Below are 26,869 nucleotides of genomic sequence, written 5' to 3' on the forward strand. Positions count from 1 at the left end.
TTTTAACTGTTTACTATTTTTAAAACATTTTTTTACCCATGATTAACAGTAATAGCATAATCTCAATATCTCTCTCAACAGATTACTCATATTTCTGAATTTTAACCACTCAAACCTGTGTTTGTTTGATACAACGTGATAAATGTTGTTTTTTACCATATTTCTCATATTTCTTTTTAAAACATTACATTTAGAAATATCTCGACGAAGTACCTCTGAATACGAATAAAAAAAGATATTAAAGATTCGATGACTAGTTCGGCCAGAAACGGCGTTGAGGCGAAACGTTACAACGTTTTTTTTCATTAAAAAAAACGGATAAATGTTGTTTTTTACCATATTTCTCATATTACTTTTTAAAACATTACATTTAGAAATATCTCGACGAAATACCTCTGAATACGAATCAAAAAAAATATTAAAGATTCGATGACAAGTTCGGCCAGAAACGGTGTTGAGGCGAAACGTTACAACGTTTTTTTTCATCGGAAAAAACGGATAACTGTTGTTTTTTACCATATTTCTCATATTTAGACGGGGTTCTTAGCTTGTGGACTATGCAAAGGTTTGGTAAAAAAATCGAGAATTGAACGAATAAGAGCAGATTTAAAAATGGTTAAAAATGCCGTTTTAACATGGGAGCGGACGGAGAGTAGAAAACAAGGCACTAAATACTGTAACTATTTTTCTAGAGTGTTTCATGTTATAAGCTTTTGAGACAATGAACATATATGTAAAATTAAGATATTTACCCAATTTCATGAAATAATAATAAACACAGACTCAAAATATCTCAAAAAAGTCGTTTTCATGACCAGGGGTACACAAGGGCTAGGTAAATGAGCCCCGCTTAGTATTACACCTTTTTTTTGTTTTGGTCTGATGGGTGGGTTGTAATTTATTTAACTTATTATACTGTGAATTTCTCCAGACCTTGTCTTGGCAGAACCTGAGGTGTAGCCCAGCAACAGCAGCCCCCCCCCCCCTATACCCACTCAACTCCAACCCACATCACACCAAAACATGTAAACAAAGTGCAATACCAAGCGGGGCTCTTTTGCCTTGAAGTCGCTGTTTGACAGCATCACAGATTCTACCTTTATAGGTAGATAAAGGTAAATGTGTACCATAATTCTGTTTTTGCATAATGCACATTTTTGTATCTGTGCGTCTCTATGGTAATAGTTAGCTCCACCTGTGTGTCCTTAAGTCCTCAAACCTTGTCAGACCTCTATACTAATATTTCAGTCTGCATTATAATGAATGAATACTAATTAGTGAATTCAAATGAATAATTCAAGACGTCACCTCTCTTGCCCAGAGACAGTGTAGTGGTTTAAGACTCTGGGACAGTTTCCTCCCCAGGCTTTCAGACTCTGCTGTGGCCCACACCAGCCCAATCTCGCTTAATAAAGTACTAATCCACCACCGGAGAAAAGGTACATATTGTATGTTAGGTTTAGCCATAAGTAGTATATGTATGTATTTTATTGAAAATGTACAATGTGTATGTATTACAAATAAGTACATATATCACATATTAAAAAAATTCACGCTTTTAAAAGGTTTGAACTGCTGGGGATTGAACCCGGGGTGCCCACATGTGAGGCGAGTGCCTTTACCTCCAGACTACTTTTCCGATAGCAAAAGTCGCCCATACCTTGAACTAACCATAACCGTTGAACCCTAACCCTAACCTTACCCCTAACTTTATATGTTAACCATAACCGTTAAACTTAAATATAAAATGTAAAACCTAGATATATGACTTATACAAAACCTAAATATGACTTATACAAAATCTAAATATATCACGTATGGCTATAACATAATGTACATTAAGTACCTATTTCCAGTGGTCGATTAGTACTTTATTTACATTTTCTGATGAGACCTTGTTGGCCACACACACACATCCACACAGACATAACTATGCACACACAACACACACACATAGGGGCGAATTCACAAAGGGATTTCGCTGCTTTTTCTGATGCTATGCTGGCGCAAATAGCTCTGAAACACAGTTTGCTATTCACAAAGGAAGCACAACGGGTGAAATGGGGTGGTAACTGGGTTCCATCAGCATTGCGTCCGGTTCTATTTGCGTGTATTTAAATGAGGTAATATGGGCAGAACATGTTCCCCTTTCTATGCAAATGAGCCTCATCCAAAAACACTCCCAATTCACAAAGGCCGGCGCAAATTGCACCGCGCAGTTAAAGCGACGCTCTTTACGTGTTCAGAGATCTGGTAAGCAACGCGACGTGGAAAAATGTGGGTGATTTTGCGCCCGTGCACTTCCATCAGCGAAAACGTTGGGAAAATGTCGCGGCGCGACGTTGAAAACTCCCACACGTGTGCCCGTATTCCGATCCGCGCAATAATATTCACGGGGGTAGATCTCGTTGTGGGACACAAGTTCCCAATGCATTGTCCCGTGGGCTTATGCCCCCGCGGCGATATTAATTGAGGAGTGGATTTGCGGTAATAAAACAGGCAACATTTTATTAGAAATGCAAGGATAGGGCCAGGCTACATCAGCAGCTGTAGCCATAGATATATATCACTAGATGACTTACCCGTGCTGCTGGCCAACAGAGACCGACGTTGCCACATGACGGCCATATTGCTTGGGTGGAGCACGCCCACTCATAACATGCATATCCTGGCAATTAGGTGGCCGAGCGGAGATTGCGTTCGTCACCAACCCCGGAGCTGTGAGCTGGATTCGCCTGTTTGAATCCAGCTCACAGCTCCGGGGTTGTCACCAGCTTGGCTGGCCGTCTGCACTAATACAATTGGCTGTATTAGAGGGTGGGAGAAGCTGGCGGGGTGGGTCCGGGTCGTTGTAAACAGCGACTCCTACAGTTCGGTCGGGGCGCCTGCTAAGCGCGGATAGGACTTGAGGGGGATAGTGTGATCCAGGGGGAAAAAGACCAATAAAAAAAAAAACGTTGTTAAAAACGTCAGAGATGTAGTTATCATACTGCATACTTATAATGGACTTTCATATGATTTTCTTTTTAAAGAAAATAAATAGAAATTCTTCCAAGCAAGAATCATAGTAATGAACGACAGTAGAGTAGACGACAGAGTACAGCAACTTGCAATGGGCCTGGTCTACAAGATACACTACACCACACAGGTACCCATGTACATGTCGAAATACTTCCCAAAGGTCAGTGAATACCACACCCACAACACCAGAGGGAGCTCCACAAATCATGTGCAACACAGATTCGGCACAAACAAGGGACTAAACACATTTCGCAATTATGACACAACAATGTGGAACGCCCTACCCACAGCCGTAAAAAGATGTGAATCCCTACCCACATTCAAAACCGCTCTTAAAGAGCACCTACGGGAGGCTGTGTTGAATATAGAGGGTGTATGTACAGTATGGTTGTAACTAGGGATGCCCCCCCCCCAAAAAACTGAATAATTTCAGGTAACTAATAATTTCACTGGATATATATATAACAAATATTGTTATTGTTTTTTTTTCTTTTTAAACCGATACCGATATTTTCCGATTTTACATTTTACTGCCGATATCGGACGATAATATCGGTCGGCCGATAATATCGGACATCCCTAGTTGTAACTGACTGTAATTGCTCTCTACTGCCCTCATGACTGCATGTATATCTGTGTCCACTGGAGGGCGCTGTAGGCGGAGCGTCTACTGTCTACACCAGGTTGGGACTATATAAACCTTGGTTCCCTCCTACTGTTCCTTCTTCTCACTTCTGCCCCTCTCGGAGAGGAGATCATATGTGCTGCTGTATTATGAGACTACATGATAAATAAACCGCTGCCAGCAGAGCAAGGCCAAGATAGAATACCATGCCTCGTGTATACATTATTGTCGCCCCATTGCCAAATCTGTTAACAGGCTGCATTTCGAAACTGAGTTTGTGTTAGCTTAAAGTCAACTTCTGTTTCTTTTTTAAGAAGAGACGTTTTTTTTCCGTGTCTCTCTCATAGTCAACGTCTCTTTCCAATCTGCCTGGATACGCCCCGTCACTCTGGGACTCCACTCAGGTACTCCATTCTGATAGGCTGGTTCTGAAAACTACCGCCTCGCTCGTGATAGGACCATGTACCTGTTCATAATGATCTCACTATGTGTAGAAATACGATGGTAGAAAAACCATCTATTTGCATCCCCTACATCTGGATGTAACAGTACTGTTTATCTGTATGTCGTGTATGTCATAAATGTTATGATGAATTGAAAATGGGGGACCCTGATGTAAACAACATGAAAGTCTTTCTCTAGTCTGCATCCCCTTAACAATTGTGTGTATTGAGCCGTACTGTATTGTACCCATTATGCAATCTGTTAATAAAGTTTTCAATCAATCAATCAACCATGTGTATTTAAGTTCTATGTTTTCCTTGTCTCTTTGTGGGTTCATTGCTTTAGCTGTTGTTTACTGTCATGGTCGTTGTCAGATGCTATTCGTTCCTGGGCCCTCATTTATCAATGGTGCGTATGCACAGATATGTGTGTAAACCGTGCGTACGATCATTTCTAAGCAAAGTGTGGGATTTATCAAAATGAACGTGTGCTTGAGATTGTGCGTATATCTACACACAGCTCAGACCGTGCGTACATGTTACCAAGCGGTAGAATATGAAGACTACAACATGAGATGGACTTTCATGCATTAGTTTCAACACTGACGTATTCTGTATGACCCGTAATGCATTATAGTTAATTGTAAAATAGCGACAGTAGTGTAATTATTGTCAAACCCTATAACCTGTTAAGCTGTAGCCCTATTTTCAGAAATTTCGCCTAAAGGTACATGCCTAAGTAAATGGAAGATTGCTCCACTTTGAATCAGTACCCGCTGTGTCCTGCCTGCTTCCTCACTACTCTGTTCTGCGATTGGGTCCTGCCACCACTAATACCTAACACTTTCTACCAACAGTAAGGTGTACCTTGATGCCCTTTCTACACAGTCAATTTCGCTGAGTAAATTTTACTCAAACTGAATACATTTGACTCAAACTGAGTAAAATTGTACTCACTTGGGCTCAAATGGACTCAGTTTGAGTAAAATTTACTCTGCAAAATGTACTGTGTACCAACAGTAAAGGTGTACCTTGATGCCCTTTCTACCAACAGTAAGGTGTACCTTGATGCCCTTTCAGTAAAGGTGTACCTTGATGCCCTTTCTACCAACAGTAAGGTGTACCTTGGTGATGCCCTTTTTACCAACAGTAAGGTGTACCTTGATGCCCTTTCTACCAACGGTAAAGGTGTACCTTGATGCCCTTTCGTACCTTGATGCCGATTCTACCAACAGTAAAGGTGTACCTTGATGCCCTTGTCCAGGCTGTCCAGGGAGTTGATGTCTAGACCCTCTTTGCAGGCCTGCAGGCAGGAGATGACTTTCTGGCTCTCAATCTTCCCCGGTCGGATGGTGAGGCCTGACAGGCTCCCCCGAAAGTACTGTGTGAACCGCGGCTTGGTCACCTCGCCACCTACACACACACACACGCACGCATACGCGCACGCACGCACGCACGCACGCACGCACGCACACACACACACACACACACACACACACACACACACACACACACACACACACACACACACACACACACACACACACACACACACACACACACACACACACACACACACACACACACACACACACACACACACACACACACAATTAGCATTGTGCATCTTCCAGTCAGCGGCTGCTTTCAATTAATTTCTGATGTAGAGGAGCGTATGCATGCACATACACATACGACAGACTCTCGAGTTACTGCATACGCTGCTCTACATTGGAAATTGATTGAAAGTAACCATGCTGCTAGACTTGGCTGGAGGCGGTCGGAATGGACCTTCACTGAATCCCCCTGAGGGCTTGTTGGGAACACCCTGCAAGTAACGATGCAAATTAACTTTTTAATCGTTTTTAGATTAGATTAGATTAAAATGCATTGTCAATATACAGCACAAGTACAGTACAACGGAAATACATTTGGCATCCAACCAGAGTGCAAATGTAACAGTAAAGTGCAATAGTAATATACAGATACAGCCCTGAAAAATCAAACCTCTACTGCTCCTCTACCACTACTCCACCACTCCACTCCAAACTGATTTTGTGACTCCTATTGTTCTGGACCGGGCCAGATTTCACACCTCCACTGCCTCCCACAGGCTGGGGAGATTTTCATCTTAAATTTTTATTTGTCCCAAATGTCCCAGCCCCATCCGATTTCTTAGCTTTTTTCACTGTTTACTTATCATGCATTGCAACACTAATATATGGTCAGTACCCCAAGTCAGACTGCCCATATAAAAATGATCTTGGGGGTCTGAGGGCAGTAGCCCCCGAACCCCTCCCTGGGGAAGCACTTAAGTTAAGTACCCTCCCTTTGTTCACATTTAGACCCAGCCACCAGCCCCCGAAAATTTACACCTGAGTGCTAGTTCTAAAGTGGTAGAAGAGTGGCAGAAGCGCAGCAGTAGGGTACTGAATCTGAAGTGCTTCATCTGTACAATGTACAGGTGATTAAACTCGCTATAAAATATTAAATACACCCAATATAAATACTACGAGTGTAGTGCTAATCAGGTGTACTGTATGTACAAAGTTGTAATATAATATGTACAGTGATACAGGTATAAAGACAGTATGAGTAATGAGTTACTCTAATCTGATAACTTTTTTCAGTAAATACTAAATAGTAATCTAACTTGTTACTTTTTACAAGCCAGTAATCTGATTACAGTTACTTTTCCAAGTGGCTGTGCGTTAGCTAAAACAGAAGGCCGGCTGTCACAAAACAGTCACATCTAGAGACCTTAAAACCTACTCTTGAGAGGCCTTTAACCAAGTACTGGAGAGCATGGACTGGTCAGATGAACTCAGTGGTACACAGGTTGAAGAAACATGGCTTGGTTTCAAAACCAAATTCACAACAATACTCAACAACATGGCACCCCTAAGAACCACCAGGGTTAAAAATCGCGCTGAGCCATGGATGCACACTGAAATACTGGGCGCTATGAAAACCAGAGACAAAAAATGCTCGGAACTTCATAAAAGTCAGACAAAGCTTTCCAAAAGCTCAAACAGTGAACTCCGCTGGGTTAATGTACGCATGGTCTGAGCTGTGCGTAGATATACGCAGAATCTCAAGCACACGTTAAAATTGATAAGTCGCACACTTTGCTTAGAAATGATCGTATGCACGGTTTACGCACATATCTGTGCGTACGCACCATTGATAAATGAGGGCCCTGGTCTTCGTTTTCCAACTTATGTTTCGTCTCAATAATTCTTTATGGTTCCAGAACGCGCTCTTTGCAATTCCAGTTCTTCTCTTGATGTCCATGTTAGCTCTTCCACCTTCACTGATCCAGCTTCCAAGGTACATGTCGCTGCTGTCGGGACAAAACCTCATAACTCAATTTTTTTTATATTTATTTTTTATATAAATCAACTTCGTAGATCATCCTCCATATGTGTGTGTGGGTTTTACAAAGTTTAAACAATGGGAAAGCATTAAACCGATCATCTGTCTAAACCTCCTAACTCTATTCACCCTCAAATCTGTGTTCGTTTTTTTCATCTGCTGAAAAGTTGGGTTTTTGGAGTTATGAGGTTTTGTCCCGACAGCAGCGATGTACTCTTTTACTTAGAGGTAGAATAGAATGCATTATATCTTCAGAAACCTCAGAATCAGCTGGTATATGACATTATGCAGTAATATTTTATGGTTTAAAAGTAAGCAGAAAATGTCTCTTGTGTATGTGCAGGCTCTCCCCATTTGCTTGCACCCCACAGCTTGAGAATCACTGGTTTAGCCAGAGAGAATGAGCGAGAATTTCCTGAGAACAGTTACACATACAGTACTGTATGTCAGAGAGAGCAGATGTGTGCGTCAGAGAGGCATGTACAGTGTATCAATTTATGTCCAAGGCCCGCTTTACATTATCCTGTAAATGTACATTAATATAAGATAAGGGCCCCATATTTGATCTTGAAATGGGCCCCCTGAAGCTTAAGGCCGCCTATGGCTGGTGTGTGTATAGTATGCTCACAAGTTGTGTTGACATGCACCCATCTGTGTGTAGAAACACACAATAAAAGCCCAAGAGGTTGAACCCTGCTGTGTGTTGAACAAGGGAAGAAGAGAACATAAACAGATTGCCTGTTAAGTGTGAAATAGTCACTCAGCATTCCTGCAGAGCTCATACAGGCAGTAGCGGCTGCTGGTTCTCTCTCCACTAGGGGCGCTATACCAAAACATTTTGCAAACATGTACAGTACCACGCAACCGACTCATGGCAAGACGTGAGCGATTCGACTCACGCTCACGGCAATGAATCGGCTCTTATGAACGAGTCGCTCAGCTGTTACTACAACAACACACAACCAGTCAAATAAAGTATAGTCTAATTCACAACTTGAAACACAATTATTACGTAACCATTGACTACAGGACGGCTTGTTAACTTGTCAATGTTACACAATAAGGAGACGGCAGCCAAAGTATCTAAATAAAGAATATTTTAATTAATAGTTACCATGGTTTTTCGTAACTGAAATGAACATCAAATAATAGACAGACAAACACAGGACTATACAGACAGGATCAGCACCAGACGGAAGGGATGACAGACTACTTATACACAAGGGAATGACGAGACAACACACACCTGGGGTAATGGTAATTGGGTACACCTGGGGGGAAAACAATAGGGACTACACACCATGACAAAGGACTACATCTAGACATGACAACTCACATTAGGAGCGCCTGATCAGGGCACAAACATACCCCCACATAACACCCCCCCCCTCAAATTTATGGCCATAACCCCAAAGTAAAATGGGGAAATGGACATAAACAAGAAAAAACCGTACCTAAATAACTAAAGGGGAAGAAAAAAAACAAATATAGCGGTTGATAAGTGGGGAACCCTGATGTAAACAAGACGAAAAGTCGCCCTCCGGTCCACATCCCCCAAACAACTGTGCATATTGAGCTGCCCCGCATTGCCCCCTGCAATCCATCAATAAAGTCCCCGATCAACCAGGTACGGAGAATGGACAGCCTCAGCCTTACTCCTCACCACTCCCGACTCCTGGAACACAGAGCAAAATCAACAAAAGGCAAAAACAAAACAACAACAGCAACACCTCTCACACAACCCCCCCCCCCCAGAAACACAGCCCCAAACCCACACCCCACCACTGACTACAGTCGTGACAACGCGTCGGCCAACACATTGTCCTTGCCCTTGACATGCACCACCTCCACATCAAAGGCTTGCAGAAAGAGGCTCCAGCGCATCAGCCGCTGGTTCGAATTCTGCATCCTACCTATAAAGACCAATGGGTTGTGGTCCGTGTAAATTTTAATAGGTGATTGAGAGGAGCCAACATACACCTCAAAATGGGAGAGGGCCAGAATCAAGGCCAATGCCTCCTTCTCGATGGTCGAGTAACGCCTCTGGTGTATATTAAACTTCCGGGAGAAGTACGACACCGGGTGCTCAATACCTCCGTCATCGTCCTGCAAGAGCACTGCGCCAGCGCCCAACTCGCTAGCATCCACCGCCAATTTAAAAGGCCTCATGAACACAGGCGCCGCAAGGACAGGGGCACTGACCAGAATGGACTTCAACTGTTGAAACGCGAAGGAACACCTAGGCGTCCACTGAAACGGGATCTTCGGGCTCAACAGATCTGTAAGGGGAGAGGCTACCGCCAAAAGTTCCTACAAAACCCCCTATAATACCCCGTCATCCCCAGAAAGCACCGGAGATCCCGACGTGTAGCTGGCTCTGGGAAACCAAGTATAGCCTCCACCTTAGAATGGACAGGGCGGACCTCCCCCCGCCCCACTACCTTGCCAAGATAGGTGACGGTCGCCCTGCCAAACTCGCACTTGGCCAGATTCAGTGTCAAGTTCGCCCCAACAAGCCGTCCAAACACCTCCCGCAAACTAGCTATGTGCCCCTCCCAATCGTCAGAGTAAATGACGAGGTCGTCGAGGTAGGCCGCACAACAAGCCACTCCCGACAGCACCTGGTTGACCAACCTCTGGAAGGTTGCAGGCGCGTTGCGCATCCCAAACGGCATCACCGTGTATTGCAGGAAACTGTCAGGTGTCACGAATGCAGAAATCAGTTTAGCCCGGTTCGTAAGTGGCACCTGCCAGTACCCTTTAAGCAAATCCAACTTAGTTACAAAAGACGCACCCCCCACCCTGTCAACACAGTCCTCCATCCTGGGCAACGGGAAACTATCTGGTCTAGTCACATTATTTACCCAACGAAAATCAGTGCAAAATCTATCAGTTTTATCAGATTTATCCACCAACAAGCACGGCGAACTCCACGGGCTGAAGCTGGGCTCCGCGATGCCATTAGCGAGCATATATTCCACCTCTTTTTGCAACCGTGCGCGTTTGTGTGGATTCACGCGATACGCGTGCTGTTTAATGGGCACTGCCTCCCCCACATCGATGTCATGATACAAGACACTCGTGCGCGAAGGGATATCCGAGAAAAGTTCGCTGTGAGTCCCAACTAGGCCCCTGATATCCGCTTGCTGTAGCTCTGACAAATGGCCCAGCCGACAGCCAAGAGTGACCACAGACTCCGTGTTTGTAAGACGGCCCTCCACAACCGCTTTAGACGGGATAATTACGTCATCCTCCAGCCCACCAACGCCGCCTGCAAGAAAGAGACTGTCATTATTCATATCGACACTAGATGGGGCCAACACACAAGCCGACACCGGCGTAGCGGCCACCACCGTACTGGCCACAGGCCCCCTTGTATGAAACGGCTTAATCATATTAATATGACACAGGCGGGTCTTCCGCCCACGATCCGGCGTCTCAATAAGGTAATTCAGCTCCCCTACCTTTTCCCTAACCCGATACGGTCCACTAAACCGAGCCTGTAGACTGGACCCTGTCACCGGAAGTAACACCAAGACCCTCTCCCCTGGCACGAACGACCTATCCCGAGCCTTCCTATCATACCACCCCTTCATCCGTTTTTGTGTGTCAATCAGATTTATTCTCGCCAGATCACATGCTCTCTTTAGCTTTTCCCTAAAGCCACAGACATAGTCCAATAGGTTTTTCGGCTCACTCTCCCCCAACCATTTCTCCCTCAACAACCTGAGCGGCCCCCTCACAGAGTGTGCAAACACCAACTCCGCAGGGCTGAAGCCCAAAGATTCCTGTACCACTTCCCTTGCGGCAAACAACATCAAATGAACCCCCTCATCCCAATAATCCTCTGTATCACGACAGAACGCCCGAAGCATAGTCTTCAACGTGGAGTGGAATCTTTCTAACGCCCCCTGTGACTCCGGGTGATATGGACTAGAGAAGCTATGTGATATATCCAGCTGTTTCAAAACTTGCGAGAAGATACGAGACAAGAAATTCGTCCCTTGATCGGATTGGACGACGCGAGGTAACCCGAACACAGAAAAAAACCTCACCAAAGCCTGTGACACCGTCTTGGCCGTTATCCGTTTCAACGGAATCGCTTCAGGGAAACGTGTGTTGGCACACATAATGGTCAAAAGAAAACTATTACCTGCCTTCGTTCTAGGGAGCGGTCCCACACAGTCAATAATAACCCTCTCAAAGGGTTCCCCCACTGCCGGGATAGGATAGAGCGGCGCCCGTGGAATGACGTCGTTGGGTTTCCCCACTATTTGACACGTAGAACACCCCCTGCAGTGCTGCGCCACATCCCGTTTTAACCCTGGCCAAAAAAAATTGCGCAGCACCCTATCGAACGTCTTGTTGACCCCCAAATGCCCTGCGAGCCTATGATCGTGAGCCAAACAAAGGATATCATGACGGTACTTGAACGGAACCACAACCTGCGTCACCACATTCCAATCATTCCCCAATGACGCATCCGGAACAGGGGACCATTTACGCAGCAACACCCCGTCTCCCAGGACATAACAGCTTTTAAGACCCTTACTCTCTCTTTCCCCCACAGCAGACACAAAAAGCCCCGACAGACTTGAATCTCTACCCTGTTTTGCGATAAGTTCCTCACGAGCGAAAGAGAACTCAGCCGTGCTACTGGCAACTTCAGCCGAGGAAGTAGTGTTCAGGAACGAACCGGCTGAAACAGAAGAAACAGCGTCATCCGACTCAAGTTGATCAACTGTAGGGGCAAGCTGCGACAATAACAACGAGCCAGGCTGCCCCTGGAGTGCCCCCTCCCTCTCAGGCTCGTCGCCGCCAGCCGCTACTACTGTATCGAACAAGTCCACCTCGCCCTCTTCCTCGGCCCGAGCTCTAACAACCATGGCTCGCGTCACCGCACATGAAGAGAACACCCTCGGATACGCCTCTGCCAGGATGTCTACCGCCCCAGACTGTGCTGGCACACAAGTCACGTCTGCCTTCACGAGGACCTTACCCCCTACCAAATCGTTCCCAAGGATTAGTGACACCCCCGCAACGGGGAAGCAACTTTCTACCCCAATGACGACCGGGCCCGACACCAATTCAGATGTCAGGTGGACGATGTGAAGCGGGACCTTCATCACATGCATCCCAAAAGACCTAACTGTTATCCCCGCATCCACCTCTGTACTACTGTCGAAAGGCAACACATCCCCCCGAATAAATGACTGGGATGCAGCCGTGTCCCTTAATATGGTCACAGGAACCCTCACCCCATCGCTAGATAAGGATACAAACCCCCCGCTGATAAACGGTAGGTAAGCTTTAATATCCTCACCCCTTTTGTCATACTCAACCGATATGCGTGTGGGTGCCATCACCAACGAAATCTGCTTACTGGGACGGGTAAGGGCAAAACAATTTTCTTTTATATGACCACGTTTTCCACAGTTAAAGCAATCGCGTGTCTCAGACCTCGCGCCCCGCTCAATCGCCTCGCCCCCACTGCCACCACCCGTGCCCACCGTCTTGTCGCCGAAACCCCACCTCGGCTTACTCTCCACATTGCGTACAGGGTAACTTGGCGTAAAGAGTGTCTTGTGCGTCAGCACAAACTCGTCCGCCAGGCTCGCAGCCACCAAACACTCAGTCACCTTATGCTCGTTCATGTACATAGCAACATTATCGGGCAGACAATACGACTTGAATTCCTCAAGGAGCACGAGCTCTCGCATCTTAACCAGGGTGTCCACCTTCTCCGACGCGCACCACCGGTCAAACAACAGCTCTTTCTCGTACGCAAACTCCACATAAGTCTGCGAGCTGCCCTTCCTCAGAGCCCTGAACCGCTGCCTGTATGCCTCAGGCACCAGCTCATACGCCCTGAGAATCGCAGCTTTGACCGCCTCGTAGTCTTGGGTATTCCGGCACAGGGACGCATACACATGCTGGGCTTTTCCCGTAAGGACACTCTGGAGCAGCAAGGTCCAGTGTTCGGCCGGCCATCTCAGTGTCGTGGCCACAGTTTCAAACATGGAAAAATATTTATCCACATCTTTTTCCAGAAACTGTGGCACGAGACGGAGATATTTGGCCACATCGAACCTATCCTCAATGTGTGGGCGCACCTCTGCCCCAAGCCTCCTGAGTTCAAGCGTGCGCGCGTGGGTGCGCTCCGCCTCGGCTTGGTCACGGTCAACCCGCTCCAACTCGCGCGCATGCACACGTTCCGCCTCCGCGCGCACACGGTCCGCCTCCTCACGCTTGAACCTGAGCTCTTCAAACCTAAGCTCCAACTCCAACTTGCGCAGCCCCAGAGAGCCATCGGAGACTTGGTCTAACTCCTCATCGGTGTCGTCATGCACCACCTCTTGGGTGGTCAGAGCCTCTACCAATGTGCCCCGCTGCTGTGCTTTCCTACCCGGGGCCAGCTTAACCCCATAATGGTCCGCTATTCCCGCCAGCTCATCCTTTGTGCACACGCCTAACAACCCCACTGTCGGCCTGCGCACAAAGTCTGCCACTGTCACTGGCATTTCTGAACCGGGAAGAAACAGGGAAGCAGAAAACGAGGGATACTGTGAGGTTTGCCTTTCCCTTGACCTTTAATTCCCTGTCTCCTCACCTCACTAGCCCCCACCCTCACGTTCATTTACTCTCGTTTGCTCTTCAGCAGCCACACCCTTGGACTACCTGTCATTATGTGTTTGATTGGTCTGGTGCCGAACACACACTTCTTGTTCGAGTATCAATTACCATCACGCACCTGATGTGTATTCTAATTAGCACCCCTGTGGGCTTTAAGTACCTCGCTCTTCCCCTCTGTCCTTGTCGGGTCGTTCCGTATCATATCTCTATCACCAAGACTCCTTCGGGAGGTTCTCTGTCTGAAGGCTCCTACGGGAGTTTCTGTTTCTGTCTGTTATGCTGTTTTATCTCCGGCGTGAGACGAGGTGCAAGCTTTGGCCACCTGTCGCCGTTTGCCTGGAGGGAGACATTGTACTGCGCTCTCTAATCCTCTACGGGAGGTATTCCAGTGTTCCACTTCAGACCTCCGCGCAGCAGACGCGCACCAAGCAGACCTCCGCGCAGCAGACGCGCTCTTCACTCCAGACGCGCATCCAGACGCGCATCCAGACGCACTCCAGACGCGCATCCAGACCTCCGAGCCAGACGCGCTCTTCACCCCAGACGCGCATCCAGACGCACTCCAGACGCGCATCCAGACCTCCGAGCCAGACGCGCTCTTCACTCCAGACGCGCATCCAGGCGCGCATCCAGACGCACTCCAGACGCGCATCCAGACCTCCGAGCCAGACGCGCTCTTCACCCCAGACGCGCATCCAGACGCACTCCAGACGCGCATCCAGACCTCCGAGCCTGACGCGCTCTTCACTCCAGACGCGCATCCAGACGCGCATCCAGACGCACTCCAGACGCGCATCCAGACCTCCGAGCCAGACGCGCTCTTCACCCCAGACGCGCATCCAGACGCACTCCAGACGCGCATCCAGACTCCGCGCCAGATGCGCCCTCCTTACCGGCGCGTACTCCAAGCAGACGCGCACCACTCAGACCTCCGCGCCAGATGCGCTCTCCGAGCCTGCGCCCTCCTACTCCTCCCTGTAAGCAGCTCCAGCCCTCGCCCTGTCCAAGGCCTTGACTCTGTTTCTCTCTGTCCCTGTCCAGTTCCTCCTAGTCCTCCTAGTCATCCCTGTCCTGTCCTCCTAGTCCTCCCTGTCCCCAGCCCGCCTCCGCGGGCCTCTGTCCCTGTTTCCCCACTCTAGTCCTCTTAGTCCTCCCTGTTCAGTCCTTCTAGTCCTCCTAGTCCTCCCTGTCCAGTCCTTCTAGTCCTCCTAGTCCTCCCTGTCCAGTCCTTCTAGTCCTCCTTGTCCTCCCTGTCCCCAGCCCGCCTCCGCGGGCCTCTGTCCCTGTTTTCCCCTCTCTAGCCCTCCTGGTCCTCCCTGTCCAGTCCTTCTAGTCCTCCTGGTCCTCCTTGTCCAGTCCTCCTAGTCCTCCCTGTCCAGTCCTCCTAGTCCTCCCTGTTCCTGCCTTGTCCCTTGCCCTGGCCCAGTCCGTTAGCCTTCCCTTAGCCTTCTCCTTAGCCAGCTCGCCTCTTAAAGGCACTGTGCCTATTTTCCCAAGTTCATGTTTTCCTGTAATTTGTGTTCTCCCTTAAAGGGACAGTGCCGTTTTCTGTTGTTTTCAATAAATGCCCAGTTCTTGGCTTACTCTCATACCTGTCTTGTGTTGTGCGATTGGGGTCGGTTACAAACCATAACAGATACCTACAAACACAACCACCATATATCAAAACAAACGAAAACAATCAACCCCTAACTAACCACAACAAACAAAAGAAAAACGGCTTCACCCTAGCGTCTGTATAGTCCTGGTCCCTACCTACTTCGGCCACCGCTCCACTACCAACCCTGGTACTGTATGTACGATATCTAAACAAGCGCTGGCACGACCGCCTAATGCCTCCACACCTAGAGGTATTAGCAAATCAACCACTGTCATGTGTCAAAAAAAAAAAAAAAACCATCCCCAAACGTTCTCAACCCTCACTATAGTACCCCTATGTAAGTAACTACTATACACACGCCGGCCTAGGAGGAGCCTGACAGGGTCCTTCTAATACCCCGACCGCATGTGGTGTGTCCCCAGGCGATGGAAGGTACCATATATAAAATGGTCCAACTGCCCTAGCTGGTTGAGAACGCTCCCTATTGGAGAAGTATTTGCCAAGGGGGTCTAAAACATGGGTCACACACACGACAATGCCAACCATACCTCACAGTGTGGATCTAGCCCAGCGGCCATCACCAAATGCTTGCTCCTAGTCGTTTGGCCGAGCCCCCATATTACGTAACCATTGACTACAGGACGGTTCGTTAACTTGTCAATGTTACACAATAAGGAGACGGCAGCCAAAGTATCTAAATAAAGAATATTTTAATTAATAGTTACCATGGTTTTTCGTAACTGAAATGAACATCAAATAATAGACAGACAAACACAGGACTATACAGACAGGATCAGCACCAGACGGAAGGGATGACAGACTACTTATACACTAGACCGCTTCAAATCGCGCCCGGATTCCAACATAATAGTCATATTTCAACGCACAACGCGTTACGCACTGATTGGCTGCGACGGATACAGCGATCAAACCGTGACGCGCACTCAGAGCGCTATCGCGTCTAGCCCGGGCCGAAAAAAAAATAATAATAAAAAAAAAGAAAAGTGAGTCACTTCCTGTTCAAGAAAACGAGTATTTTTTTTTTATATAATAACGTTATATTGTGCATTGGAAACACAAACATACTTAAAATGAGTAAATATTATTAATTTTAAACATGTTTATATTATTTATAGGGCTATAAAACTAAAAACTAAAAACTTATTTTTCTTGTTCTCTCATATAACCAGGCAGGGTAGGGCCTGAGGGGGGGTGGCGCCCGAGCGCCCCTAGTGGCGAGCCGCCACTGCATACACAGGTCATAGGCTAAATACTGACTGTAGCAAAACAGAACAGTGAGTTCTTATTCTCAGAGGAAATGCTGCCGCTTTCTACCGAGCAAAGACAAACGGGTTTAATGGTAAATGGTAAATGGCTGCTTTTTTATATAGCGCTTTTATCCAAAGCGCTTTACAATTTGTCACTCACATTTTTACCCATTCACTCACACATTCACTCACACATTCACACACCGAAGGCGGAGGCAACCATGCAAGGTTCCAACCTGCTCATCGGGAGCAATTAGGGGTTAAGTGTCTTGCTCAAGGACACATCGATAAGCTGCCCGGGAGGAGCAGGAATCGAACCGGGAACCTCCCGATTGCCAGACGACTGCTCTACCTTGCGAGCCATTGTCGCCCCGGGTTTACTGTACAGAGACGGGTGAAGCGTACTTCCTGTAACGTGGGACATTCTGTGTCTTGACCCTGCTTGGGTATGAGCCCCTTTTGTGGCACTGTTGTTGCTGACGTGGCATGTTGTGGTCCCTCTTAGGTAGAATTTCAAGGTACTATGCACAATGTACTATGCCCAAGTCAGTTATCCCCACCTAGATACTGGGTGTCGTTATCTGAAATAAAAGACATCTTAAAGAAGAATGGTTTACACGCTAATGGTAAGATAGCAATGGTACCTGACCGGCCAGCATGTAGCTCAAAAAGCATTAAACACACATACCCAGTGCTTGTAAGTAGTGCTTTAATTTAAGCATCATAGTGTGTCTAAACGGACCGTTTTCATAGTTGGGTGTGGTGGCAATGAGCCAAAATGCTACGTCAGTGTGAAGCTATTTATCATCCAGCCTAAAAAATTTTGCTTAGCTACAGTAACGTTAAGCCTACAATGCAATTTCTGCTCACTTTCAAACCAAACTCTTGCCGACGGAGCCAAACCTTCCCTGGCTCTTGAGTCTTTAGTGGTGTTTCACCGGACCTTTGAGAGTGGTTAACCTAGTAACATTAAGTAACCACCATATAACCAATAACGTTAATAAACAACCATAATGTTAACATTGAGAGTGGTTAACCTAGTAACATTAAGTAACCACCATAACCAATAACGTTAAATAAACAACCATAATGTTAACATTGAGAGTGTTTAACCTAGTAACATTAAGTAACCACCATAACCAATAACGTTAAATAAACAACCATAACGTTAACATTGAGAGTGGTTAACCAACCACCATAACCAATAACATTAAATAAACAACCATAATGTTAACATTGAGAGTGTTTAACCTAGTAACATTAAGTAACCACCATAACCAATAACGTTAAATAAACAACCATAACGTTAACATTGAGAGTGGTTAACCTAGTAACATTAAGTAACCACCATAACGAAAGGTTATGACTATAACCTAGTTATATGAGTACTGGCTGAGCGTCTCGCAGTACCTACTGTACTTCATTAACGAAAACAATGCACCCATGCACTTGACCAGGCCCCGCCCCTGTGTCCCCTATAAGACACCGGACATGGTCATACTCGCCCTTCCTCGGGAAAAAGTTTCCATCATAGAAAACCCAACCAAGGGACCTCAGGGCGCGCTAAGAGCGAGATGCTCAGCCAGTACTCATATAACTAGGTTATAGTCATAACCTTTCGTTATATAGCGTACTGGCCAATCGCGTCTCGCTCTTCGCCATACCGAGATATGGGGCAGAGCAGACGCGTGGCCCGACAAATGTACCCCCTGAGGACCTGCAAGCCCTACCACCAGGGGGGAGGGGAGTCCCGTCCACCCGCCCTTCCTAGTGAAGAGGGGGCGGCAGTCAACTCCACCAAAGTGCAAAAAAGAGGGAACTAGAGACCCCTAAAAACGCACAGCACAGGCGGGACCACGTGTGACACATCATCCTGTGGCACACACCCCTGCTAACCCACCGAAGGGCGGGACGCAGGGGAGGTCCCAGACCTCAGAACCGCCTGGGAGACAGAACCCCCAGTCATTTCCATGAGGTAAAACCTAATGAAGGGACCAGGAGGCTGCAGCACAGAAGTCCTCCACCAAGGCCCCCCCTAACAAGGCGGCAGAGGCCGCCAGTCCACGAGTGGAGTGCGCCCTGACACCCCCAGGGGGGCCAGTCCAGCCAACGTGTAGCAAAGGGCAATGCTCTCGCACAACCAATGTGACAGGCGCTGTTTGGACAGTGCCTTACCAGCGCGAGAGCCACCGTAATAAACAAAGAGCTGATCGGTAGCCCTGAAGTCCTGAGTCCGACTGAGGTAACCCCCAAAGCCCGGACGGGACACGACAGGTGAAGGCTCGCCTCTAACTCACCAGCGTGAGGAGGCGGATGAAACGCCTGAACCACAATATCCCTGGAGCGAAAAGAGCTCCGGATATTTTTTGGCACGAAGACTGGATTAGGCCTCAGAGTCGCACCGCTATTGAATAGACAAGCACTCAGGCCGCACCGAGAGAACACACAGCTCACCCACGCGCTTAGCGGAGGTGATGGTCGGCAGGAATGCAGTCTTGAAGACAGCTGTTCCAAAGACGCCTGCTCAATAGGCTCAAACGGGGCCTCAGACAACCGGCCGAGGACCAGTTGGAGGTCCCAACTCGGAGACAGAGAACGTTCCACCGGCTTAAGACGCCGAGCGCCAAGCAGGAAACGCTTCACAAGAGGGTGGCTGAACAACGTAAAGCCCTCAAACCCCACATGACAAGAGGATATAGCCACGGCATATACCCTTACCGTCGAAGCCGACAGTCTACTCAAAATAGACTGAAGGAAGGAAAGGACAGCGTCCAGGGGGCAGGACACCGGGTCCAAGCCCCCCACTCTACACCACTCTTGGAAAATACGCCACCTACCTGCGTAAGCCGTGGTAGAGGACGGAGCGCGCGCGTGCCGGATAGCGCTAACCACAGAATAGCCAAGACGCATCCCCACCAATTCACACTGACAGCAGCCAAGCCTAGAGGCTGCCCTAGAACAGGAAGGCAGAACAGAGTTCCGCGTGCCTGAGAGAGGGCCCGCAGTGACCACGGAACAGGCCACGGCGGGGCCACACAGAGCTGAATCAGGGCCGGGGACCAAACAGCTGAGCCCCGGCCCGGTACAACTAGGACCAAGTCCCGCGCTCCCGACGTACCAGCCCCAACAGCTGAGCTATCAGGTGTAAGGGGGGGAAAAGCGTACAGAATCCCGGACGGCCACGGAAACGGTCCCAGACCTGCCCGACTATGTCTGGACGTAATCCCCACTCGTCAGGGTGAGGACCGCCCGCGACATCACACCTGCACCCACATTCACCCTGCCGGGGATGTGGAGGGCCCTCAGGCTGCGCAGATGGAGAAACGCCCATAGCCAGCCGCCCGCCGCCCGGTGCAGACGGGGGGAGCGTACTCCTCCCTGTCTGTTGATATACGACGCTAATGTTGTGTTGTCTGTCCTGATCAAAACACCGTTTGAGGACCAGAAGGACTGCCTTCAATTCCAACACATTGAATGTAGTGCAGACCGGGCAGCATGGTCTTGCCAGCTGCCCCCTACTGTGTTGGCCCGACGCGTCCCCCCCCCAGTGAGGGAGGCGTCGGTGAAGACCGTGACCTGTGACAGCCTGCTGCCCATGGGGACCCCGCTGGTGAGGGCCCCAGGCCCTCCCCAGAGGGCAAGGACCCCCAGTACTGACATGGGAACCTTAGCCGCTTCCACTTGCCTCTCACCGGGTCTATTTCCATACTGGAAAACCACCTCTGTATCCTCCTCATGAGGTGAAGAGGAGGCCAAGAGGGACCATGGAATGAGCAGATGCCATCATACCAAGCAGGCGCATCACGGACAGCGCCGTAACCGTCCTAGGACGGAACCTTCAGAGCGTGCCGATAACACGCTCTGAGAGGGATGCCCATATAGACCTTGAGCTTAGAATAAGCCCAAGTACTCCACCCGTTGACTGGGAAGAGGAGTACTCTACTTCCAGTCTACAGCAAAACCCAGGCTGGTGAGGAATTCCACCACCTGCCTGGTATGAGACCTGACGATCTACCTTGACCGCCAAGGACCAGAACGTCGTCCAGGCCAGAATACACTTCGTAACCCCTGACGACGCAGAGGCCCCAGTGCGGTCTCCACGCACTTGGTGAAGATGCGGGGAGCCAGAGAATAGCCGAACGGCAGCCTCTGGTACTCATACGCTAAACCCTGCAAAGGAAGCGTAGGTAAGCCCTAGGATGGAAAATCGGGGATGCGAATACACATCCTACAGGTCTATGGAGGAGAACCAGGCCCCCACCTGACAGCGTTCAACAGGTGGGAGACAGTCCAAAATGCTGAACCTTCCATGGGACAGGTCCAGCATGGGTCTGACACCCCCCTCCCGATTTCTCGGGCACCAGAGAATACCGGGAGGAAACGCCACGCATCGCGTCCTCCTTCGGGACCACAACGATGGCTTGCTTCGCCCATAAAGATTGGATCTCGTTGGCCAGAGCTGTCACTGCTGGTGACCCTGACAATAGGGTCTGTACCAAACCTGAAAACGGGTGGGGTTGTGTAAACACAAGTCCCCGCCTCAGCGTTCTCTCCATCCACTTCGACATATGGTACTGCTGTAGCCATAATGTGATGATACTCCCAAAACGCACCCGCCGCCATTTGGCGCTGGTCCGCTAGGAACTGTAGATAGGCGTGGAGTCGGGACATCGGACCCTGACACTACCCACGAGGCAATCGCACCCAAGGGGGGACCCCGACAGAAAGGGCCGGTTTGATACGGCAGAAGCTGACATCATACTAGGTGACAAAAACTCCCCCACTGAACACCCCTCCAGCATGGACAGCTGAGGAGTTGTTCTACAGCTGGACATGCAAGGTGTGAAGCCCCCACACTGCCCGATAGGTTGCATGGTTGCCTCCGCCTTCGGTGTGTGAATGTGTGAGTGAATGGGTAAAAATGTGAGTGACAAATTGTAAAGCGCTTTGGATAAAAGCGCTATATAAAAAAGAAGCCATTTACCATTTACCATTAAACCTGTTTGTCTTTGCTCGGTAGAAAGCGGCAGCATTTCCTCTGAGAATAAGAACTCACTGTTCTGTTTTGCTACAGTCAGTATTTAGCCTATGACCTGTATGAGCTCTGCAGGAATGCTGAGTGACTATTTCACACTTAACAGGCAATCTGTTTATGTTCTCTTCTTCCCTTGTTCAACACACAGCAGGGTTCAACCTCTTGGGCTTTTATTGTGTGTTTCTACAGCCCTGCAGTGATATTACTACCACCCAAATCACGCGTGCCTGCCAGACCACTGCCGGTCTTCCGGGAGTGGGAGGCACTAACTTGATACCCGGCCTGGCGACCTTGCTGACCTTGTTGACGTTGTGCCCAGGGTACCTCAGGCGGGTGAAACATGGCCGCTGGTTGAGGGCCTCGCCACAGCCGCTGGTGTGAGGCGGTGTGGGGCCTAGGTCAAATACCACCCGCGCTCCTGCGGAAAGACCAAAGTCCCTCTGCGGAGAGGGGAGCCCTGAGGAGGGAAAAAATGTCTCACCCCCTCAAAGGGAGACTAATCCAACCAAGATGTCTGTAAACAAGCGTTGACAGCATCCTAGCCCTCCCTGCGGTTATAGCTTGCGACTAGGTCAAAGCTAATAACGTCAAAACCTCACGCGATGTTTCGACCTCGGCTGGCCTTCAAGGCCCCGCCACCCGACACAATTTTTTTTCTTTTAATTATTTTTTAGCATTTTTACAGCTTTATTGGTCACGCAGGACCGACAGAGGAGAGGGCGAATGGGAGGAGAGGTGGGGAGGACATGCGACAAATAACGACGGGAGCTGGGATCGAACCCGGGTCGGCCGCGTAGGTGCGCAAGGCACTATGGTATGCGCCACGAGGGCGCCCCCACCCGACTCTACACCACCCGACTGGTGGGCTTAACAGCCCACCAGCCACCCGCCGGGCCGACTCACCTCATGGCGTCGGCCGGGCGGGGCAATGTTCCAACATGCCAGAGGCAAAGGACTGATGCCACGTGTTTCACAAGCACGGAGCACCAGTGTTGGTTGCAACCAGCAACCTCCACTGTGGTGTGCACCCATGAAGGGGTTAATGAATAAATTAACTAAAACTCCACCAACACACTGCAGAATGGGCTAGCCCATACACACAATGTTAAGGGGATGCAGACCAGAGAAACACCAGTCCCGCACAACATTCATAAATTCACAAAAAGCACACCAGCCCTATGCCTCAGCCCATTCACCCATGAAAAAGGTAAACAAGCCCCTGTCAAAACTCCCAACAGTAGACACCAATTGACCGTCAGCATGAATGGTTAAGAGGAAGACCTTTTTTTAAAAGACAGCCCTCAGCGGGGAATCAAACAGAACAGTAACCCAGCATCGTAGCATAGCATTAGCCGCATGCTCCAGGATAACCTGGAAAACGACAACGTTTACCCAGATATCCTGCCCCTTGCGCCAATACACAACTCGGTTGTCTCACGGGACAACGAGCAGTATCACTAACGCCAGCATTGTTATGCCTAGTGGCGCAGACCCTACCTGGGTGCGACCTAGCCACGACAGCCAGCCGGCGCGCGGCGTCCCTCGATCCGCTGTCAGAAGACGAGGAAACCCCAGGACAGGCCCGATGGTCAGAATGTGCCGAGAAGATTCCAGGGGCTGGCAAATCTCCGGCGAAAACCCAACATTGTTCAATTCCTCTCTGCATATCATAACAACTAGTTCATGGAATGCACTGCAACATCCATGATGGAAACGAAAAAGAGGAAGGGCGAGTATGACCATGTCCGGTGTCTTATAGGGGACACTGGGGCGGGGCCTGGTCAAGTGCATAGGTGCATTGTTTTCGTTAATGAAGTACAGTAGGTACTGGAGATGAGGTATATCTCGGTATGGCGAAGAGCGAGACGCAATTGGCCAGTACGCTATATAACCAATAACGTTAAATAAACAACCATAATGTTAACATTGAGAGTGGTTAACCTAGTAACATTAAGTAACCACCATAACCAATAACGTTAAATAAATAACCATAATGTTAACATTGAGAGTGGTTAACCTAGTAACGTTAAGTAGCCACCATAACCTAGTAACGTTAAGTAAACAACCATAACGTTAACGTTGAGAGTGGTTAACCTAGTAACATTAAGTAAACAACCATAACGTTAACGTTGAGAGTGGTTAACCTTGTAACATTAAGTAAACAACCATAACGTTAACGTTGAGAGTGGTTAACCTACTAACGTTAAGTAGCCACCATAACCTAGTAACATTAAGTAAACAACCATAACGTTAACGTTGAGAGTGGTTAACCTTGTAAAGTTAACTTAACGTTGAGAGGTGTTGCTGCGCTAAATGTTGCTATAGGCTAATTCACAGAACAATAAAAGAAAAGCCACTCACTTCAGTGAAAACCTTGAAGACACCTCATGTGTATACACACAGATACACACATGTGTGCATGCCAAGTTGCCAACACAACTTTCATTCTGTACACACACCAGCACAGGGACATACGGTACACATGTTGCTCACAGGTTGCATCATTTGCGACAGTAGCTTGGGAGGTAGAGCAGTCGTCTGGTAATCGGGATGAGCAAGACACTTAACCCTGACTGCCCCCGATAAGCATGGTTGGCAGCTTGCATGTGTAGACACATGAATGTGTCTGTGAAAAGATATCACTAATCAATACAGACATTCCACAGAACTTTCCGATATGTTCCCTTGGCAGGACGAACACTAGGGGGTGCTGCGGGATAGTCAGACTGGTGGTCAGAAGAACGACGTCCGGTGTACTGTGGAAGACACGAGAGCAGGTGTGCGATAGAGAGCTCCCGCGAGCATCCAGCTAACGGCTAATAAAGTGGCCCGTGACTAAGTCTAACGCAGTGTATAGTGTATAGTGTAAAGTGTATAGTATCGAGACGTCGCGCCGGCGAGGAGAACGGTCAACCGACCAACGTGAGAGGACGACGGAGACTCTGCGAATTAGAAGTCTAGGTTGTGAGCTCAGTTAGCCGCACCGGCTATTAAGTAACACTGTCATTGTGAGTTAGCCTGTTAGCTTAGCTCGTCGTGCTCACCAAGCTAACCGTGAAAGGAGGACGCTTCAACCCAAGGCTTCTACTGGACGCTTCGGGCACCAGCAGACCACCTACTGACTACCCGCATCATCCCGGCCGGGGTGAACCAGGTGACGGTCTACAGAGACCCCTTTTATCACCGGAGAAGCACCGACTTCATGATACATGCATGCTAAAGCCAGCCACGGCTAGACTGTTTAACATGAACTTGACGTTGTTAGTAAGTGCTGTGGTGGCAAACTTTGCTAGGCACTCGTGTTCATTAAAGGGACAACCCATGCTTTCTCCTGGTCTCTGGAATACAGCCTTTTATTTGCTCAGGCTCTCAAAGGAGTGAAAGGGCCATTGTGTTTGCGGCCACAACGTCCCCAAGCTACGACCGGGCGCTCCAACAGGGTTTTCTTTCTTCTTTTCTTTCTTCTTTTCTTTTGGTAGTAACTTTAATGTGCCGGCTTAGTACAGGTGTGGGCCCAGGCAGGTTGTATGTACACGTTCCAGGTTACCCGCGGGCAGTGATGCCACAGATTACTTGTAAAAAATAATCTGATTACTGATTACTCCTTTAAAAAGTAATCTAGTTACTTTACTGATTACTTGATTATCAAAGTAACTTAGTTACTTTGAAAGTAACTAGGTTACGAAGTCGTCGTCCCCCCTGCTGCTGCCACAAGAATGACAACAGTTATTTTTTTTTTTAAATAATGCTTTATTGAAAGTGCATATGTCATAAATCATGATTGGCTGCTCAGACAGGTCATCATGAGACGTCATCAGCCATCAGGCCATACTCCGGTCTAGCCGACTGTACCCCTGGCTCTCTTATCATCAGAATTATGCGATAGTAACTAAATAGTAACTCACAGCCACTTGGAAAAGTAACTGTAATCAGATTATTGGCTTGTAAAAAGTAACAAGTTAGATTACTATTTACTGAAAAAAGTAATCAGATTACAGTAACTAGTTACTTAGTAACTAGTTACTGGCATCACTGCCCGCGGGGTTGAACCGTGGTTTGTACTAGCTGTTTGTGGTATATGTTCCAGGTTACCCACGGGGTTGAACCGGGGTTGGTAGTAGTATTCTGCATTGTGCTACCGCAGCACCTCCTTAAAGGGAACATGCGCCATTTAATTAACATTGAGTAGTATTGTAATAACGTGTTTCTGTGACTGCTCAATTCCCATTTTTCAGTAAAGCGAGACTGATAATTGGATTCGCTGTGTGCGTGTGGTTTTATGGTGTCGTACTGTCTAACTTCTTTTAATACCCCGTATTTCACCCAGCAGGGTAGGTTTTAATTTCAGGTCTCTCCACAGAGAAAGGTATGGTACTGCTTTGGGGAGAATTACACCAACCACTACTTCCACCGGGTGTGAGGGGGTGTGGAGCGTACTAGGGGAGCGTGGGTGATTAGGGGTTACTGAGTATTGCCCTTAAGAGGCGGGAAGGACCAGTACACCAGTCCTAGGTCAGTAAATCCTAAGGCCCTATATGTCACCTTTGCTAACCTTAAGCCTAGTACCTCAACACTGCAGTCGGGGACCCCGGCAGGACTTAGCTCTGCCGGGTGCCTACTATCCGGTACCAGTAGAATAGCACCCTCACCAGAGATAATCCACCCTTCTACACATGGTTGCCTCTGCCATTGGTATGTGAATGTGTGAGTGAATGGGTAAAATGTGAGGAACAAATTGTAAAGCGCTTTGGATCATCAACATTGTGGAGCACCTTGGTACTCAGTTGGTGGACCCAAGCACTAACAAAAAGGTTTTGGAGCAACATTAGAAGAATGTCTTTCAATTTAGTTGAAAAATCACTCCTCTTC

The 26,869-nt window shown here is 48.2% G+C and overlaps 1 protein-coding gene across 1 annotated transcript in view; it reads right to left on the minus strand.

Moving 5' to 3' along the window:
* Positions 1 to 26,869, minus strand: part of LOC311224981 (calsyntenin-2-like) — a gene marked incomplete at both ends in the record, with an annotated part of 513,638 nt that overhangs the window by 191,885 nt on the left and 294,884 nt on the right. The window contains one exon of the mRNA XM_084310155.1: positions 5,336 to 5,502. Within this exon, the coding sequence (XP_084166281.1) occupies positions 5,336 to 5,502 (167 nt within the window). The remainder of the gene's footprint in view (positions 1 to 5,335; positions 5,503 to 26,869) is intronic.

This window comes from Notolepis coatsorum (assembly GCF_963971535.1).
Source record: "Notolepis coatsorum genome assembly, chromosome: 1".
Taxonomy (NCBI): Eukaryota; Metazoa; Chordata; class Actinopteri; order Aulopiformes; family Paralepididae; genus Notolepis; species Notolepis coatsorum.